The sequence below is a fragment of the Triturus cristatus genome, chromosome 10, assembly GCF_964204655.1.
Source record: "Triturus cristatus chromosome 10, aTriCri1.1, whole genome shotgun sequence".
Taxonomy (NCBI): domain Eukaryota; kingdom Metazoa; phylum Chordata; class Amphibia; order Caudata; family Salamandridae; genus Triturus; species Triturus cristatus.
Genome location: NC_140593.1, coordinates 382,803,115 through 382,808,091, shown reverse-complemented (window position 1 = coordinate 382,808,091; position 4,977 = coordinate 382,803,115). Strand labels below are relative to the sequence as shown.

General features: G+C 47.3%; 1 protein-coding gene across 1 annotated transcript; it reads right to left on the bottom strand.

The window, feature by feature from the left end:
- Nucleotides 1–1,284: 1,284 nt before the first annotated feature.
- HOXA13 (homeobox A13) lies at nt 1,285–4,580 on the bottom strand. The gene is made up of 2 exons (XM_085631625.1): nt 3,897–4,580; nt 1,285–2,646 (listed from the first exon to the last, which is right to left on the bottom strand). The coding sequence occupies exons 1-2, from the start codon at nt 4,540–4,542 to the stop codon at nt 2,402–2,404; spliced, it is 891 nt and encodes a 296-aa protein (XP_085487751.1). The 5' UTR covers nt 4,543–4,580; the 3' UTR covers nt 1,285–2,401.
- Between the last annotated feature and the right edge of the window lie 397 nt (nt 4,581–4,977).

The window sequence follows — 4,977 nt, the reverse complement described above, 5'->3', positions numbered from 1 at the left end:
CTATCAATCAATATATATATATATATATACATACATACATACACACACACACAATGTACGATAGGTATTTTACTACCATTGTTCTGTTGTTGAGTGTGGGCAAAGCCTTGACTTGAGTGGGGCATGATGCCATGATGTGTTCCTCAAAATTGTTATTTAACAGCATATTCCATTCTGCACACCTACATTTGTGGCCTATGGAATGGGATTATTCCACGTGTATTTGTTATTAAAAAATATATATATATTAAACCAAGTTGTTAAACCGTATTCTTTTATATCAAGTTCACTGTAATTTGGTAAAAATTGTTTTTTGTACTACAAGCGGAAGATTATTTCTTCTATGTTGTTAGTGTATGTTAAAACCTTTTTATCTAACATTTAGGTCTACGCAAATTGTTGTCAGTTTGTTACTTCGTGATTTTTGCATTTCTATAACAATTTATTCTTGGAAATAAACTATTTTGAACTGAACAAAACTTAAAACAGTGTAGTACTCAATGTGTGAGCATGCATTTATTATGACAGTTGCTCTACTAATACAACAGACTTCATTTTTTTTCAAATCGCTCTGCTTAGCTACCTGTGTGCTTGTGCGTGTATATGTGTGTGTAACTTTCACACTATTGTTTCTTTACTCTGTTGTTGTCCATTAGGACATTTTGGCCTGCCCACTAACACCAGTCAGATGAGCTTGTTAAAGAGGCCGCGAGGTTTGAGACTGCAAGTCTACACTATCAACGCCTGGTGGCGCACTTGTTCTACGATTCCCTCAATTTGCCTCTAAAACTGTCAGAAGTCAAGGTCAGAAATTGTGTCTTTCCCTCAAGGTCAAGGTTTAAGGCTCTCACAGCCCCATCATTTCAACAAATACGGAAAACACTGGATAGCCGAGGCAGGCCCTGCAATAAAACGCGTTAGTGCCTGGCTCTCTGGAGTGGAAGTGAAGACACGGCAAATATTTTTCACTTCGAACAGAGTCCTGGGCAGTCTCGTATCTAAGCGCGCCTGACACCCAAGTCTCCCTGAAACAGTTACTTTTTTTTTTTTTTTTTTAAAGAAATCGGTTCGGATATACTCGTGCATAAAAAAGCATTGAGTGTATTCGGTTGTTATTTACTGTTGTTTTTTACTCAGGTAAAATTTGTAAAACACATTTTGATTGCTAATTTATGACGGTAAATTATTTTATCAAAAGTAACACTTGTATTATATCTATCGACATCATGTTTTGAGTCATTCTCCATTTTCTGCTGAAATATAAAACAAATGCACACATACATGTTCACAGTGCGCAATTCTTTTTATTTATTTACAAGACAATATTTATAGTGAATAAAGACAAAAAAATAACGTGATTTTGAAAAATAATTGCTTAGTTTAAAATGTGTTTTTAGATGACTATCCCTGTCTAGTGCGACCGTAGACACAGAAAGGAAGAAAATAATTATCCAGCATTATTAAAAAGAAATCAAAAATGTTCAATTTTTTTTTTGTTTCGGACCCGACACTCGCTGATGTACCACTATTTCAACAAATTAACCATTCTATTTTGCTTTATGAACTGTTATAGAGTTATGGTGCGCTCTTTCAAGAACAAGTGGCCAGAAAATTATATTCTCTGAAAATAATTCAACAAACCTCGGTGATGATACGTACGATGCTGATACATATATATTTCTCGGAAATACATCTTTAATGTCATAAAACCACCTACATTTTTTTTTTAAGTTTATGGGTGGCTATGCAAGGACATATCTATTTCCCAAATTCCCTTCTGCTCGGATAATTCAATCGCACACACTAAAGCGTCTCTACATGTTTACACATATATATATATATATTTTTCTTCAAATTAACATGTCAATATCCGCTTTATATGAAAATGCACTGCGTAAACATACAGTAATGATACATGATTCACTATAAATTACCTGAGCAGGCATTCCACATGCAGTCTGGGGTGTAAGTTAGGGCAAGCACACATCGTGTACACAGGAGTTCCTGTTTTTCACCGTCTCTCAAAATAAAAACTGCCAACTCTGTCCACTGGCAGGGCAGTGAAATTTTAACACGCTGCGAATTCGCGTCCTTCCCACTGAAGTGCTGTCTGTCGCCTGTAGGCACGCTGTACAGTCTTGATGTGACTTCCCGGCATCCAATTCGAGATAACTGTCCCTCCCAACTCGTTTTTGCAAACAATGTATGTTATGTAGTCATGAATTCGCCCACAGAAGTCACGGATTTCCGGTTAACAAAACAAAGACGTGATTCCGTTTTTTTCTCCGTTTTTACTTCGCTTTAGTTTCCGTTTTTTATCCGGACAGGGAAAAAAACACACACACACGTTTGTACGGGACCCGACTTCCGGCGGCACGAGGGGCGCGTCCATTTTAATCCATTAGCTCGTGGTCTTCAGCTTGTTGATGACCTTTTTCTCTTTCACCCGCCGGTTCTGGAACCAGATGGTGACCTGCCGCTCCGAGAGGTTGGTGGTGGCCGAGATGCGCCGCCGCTTGTCCTTGGTGATGAACTTGTTGGTGGCGTACTCCCGCTCCAGCTCCTTCAGCTGCACCTTGGTGTAGGGCACGCGCTTCTTCCGGCCTCGCCGGTAGGAGTTGGCGTCGGACGGATGCGAGACCACGTCTGAAAGAGAAGAAAGGTGCACACGGGATCAGAGACTGTGGGACGAGGCCTGCAGGCGCTCAATAGGACCCACCGAGCATGTTTGGGACCTGGGTGGGCCTGGGTGTCGCAAGCAGCGCTTTCAGGTGTGTGCGATACCCAGGCTGGTTCATGACCCCCCCCTCTTCGGTGGCATTGGCCAGAGTGGATTAATGCGTGAGGTCTGCCCCAGATGCGTGAGCAATCTGATTGCCGCTGGTAACGGCAGTGTGGCATTAATGGGACAGGCCTGTAAACACCACTCCACTTTTTTCCAAAATAACCAGACTGCAGTGGGGATGTAAGGGGCATTTCATATGTGCACAGCTCCACAAAAGAACTTCAATAAAGAGACATATTAAAAGGCGCATGCATTCTTGTGTGCACTGAACGTAGGACGTGTGCACGTGGCAGAATTAATGTGCAGGGCTCACAAGAAGCGCATTTTAAGTGAATGGCATTTACTTCTGCAGTGTCGAGTAGTTGCACTGTAGGCAGGTTTGATTTATAGCGAGACAGACATTATTTTTGGACACTGTATACACATACCTATTTATCGACGTATATATGTGTGTAAATACGTATATAGCTACTTATGTGTACATCAGTTAGCCATCCGCCTAACCATATATTCGTCCATACAACCGTCGATTCACCCCATCAAGCACCCTTTCAAGCATGCACCCATTCATCAGATCATTCATTCATCTTTCCATTCATCCATCCACTTTTCAAGCACTCACCAATTCACACATTCATCAAATAATCCATTCATCCACCCACTATCATACAATTTAACCACGACACACCCTCCCATGCACGCATCTGCATTTCCACCCCAGTTATAAACAACCCATCCAAATAACCCATGCACCCATACATTCGCGCATCTATCCACCCATTCATCCACCATCTGCCAGGCTCCCTCTCACCGCCCGTGTTTAATCCATGCAATATTTCCACCCCAGTTATAAACAACCCATCCAAATAACCCATGCACCCATACATTCGCGCATCTATCCTCCCATTCATCCACCATCTGCCAGGCTCCCTCTCACCGCCCGTGTTTAATCCATGCAATGAGTGTAGCTCTGACGGATGGGTCTATGGGAAACAACACTGGTTGTAAGCTCGGAGCAGCGGCGGTGCTGTTAGTAACGGTGCCCGAGGCCGCAGGCTGCGGGCACCGGGCCATGCCAGCGCTAATGGTTAGTAAGAGGGGGCAGCTTTACCCGGCAGCGTGCTCTTCCAGAGGTGGGAGGGCTGGGCCTGCTCCTTGGAGCAGTAAACTTGCCCATTCCAGCCGTTGGTGATGGCCCAGGGCGGGTAGCTCTCCATGGGCAGCAGGGACTCGTGCCGGGGCTCCCCGGGGCCGCCCACCGTGGGCACCATGGTGGGCATATCCAAGTAGCTGGGCACCGGCTGGTAGGGCCCGGCGGCGTAGCCCTGGTAGAAGGCGAACTCCTTGGCCCTGGAGCTGAAGTCCTCTCCCGCGGAGCCCGAGGTGTCCATGTACTTCTCGGCGTAGCCGGAGGGCTGCGCGCAGGACTTGATGCCGCCGTGGTGGCCCACCCGGCACGGGTAGTAGCCGCTTCCGAAGTAGCCGTAGGGCAGCGCGGCGCCCGAGGAGCCCTGCGCCGAGCAGGGGCTGCACTGCTTGGCGCCCTCGGCGGGGCCCTCGCTGCCGGGCGCGCTGTAGGCGGCGCCGGGGGGCCCCAGGGGCGCAGGGTGCGCCATCAGGTTCCGGCACTGGTTGGCGGCCGCGAAGCTGCTGCCGGGGAAGCCGTCCATGTTCTTGCTGATTTCCTCCAGGCTGTTGTCGTAGAGGAACATGACGGGCTCGATCCAGCGTGGGCGCAGGAGCACTGAAGCTGTCATAGCCCGGCCAGCATTGGGGCGAGTGGCTCTTTTTTAAAAGCCCCACAGACTGGAAACAGAGATTCCTCGCCGCCGAGCCTTAGCTGGGCTGGCGCGGCTTCCCATTGGCCGCCGCTGCCCCACGTGACATGCAAAGCAGGCCCCGGGCAGCAGGGGATTAAGATGCAGATAATTAAATAATTTAATAAAAGCGAGAGCTGCGCTGCTGACTGCGGCCCTTTCTGCGCCGGGGGGAGGGGGCTGCGCTGGGAGAGGGGCCTAGAGAGAAACTGGGCTGTCGGGATAGCAGAACGTGTCGCGACAGGCTTCTTAGAGAACAGGGAACCATTTAAAGGCACTGGTTTGTGGCAAGTTCCCCCAAAATTCATATAGTACACTCCACCCACGAGGGCCTGCACCATTAGGGTGCACTAGCTCCCCCCCCCCCCCCCCCAA

What these genes read in the sequence shown, in the direction of transcription:
- HOXA13 (XM_085631625.1), bottom strand. Translation starts at nt 4,542, where the DNA reads ATGACAGCTTCAGTGCTCCTGCGCCCACGCTGGATCGAGCCCGTCATG. An exon ending in CTGGAAGAGCACGCTGCCGG is followed by an intron (nt 2,647 to 3,896) that starts GTAAAGCTGCCC and finishes CTTCTCTTTCAG; the next exon opens with ACGTGGTCTCGCATCCGTCC.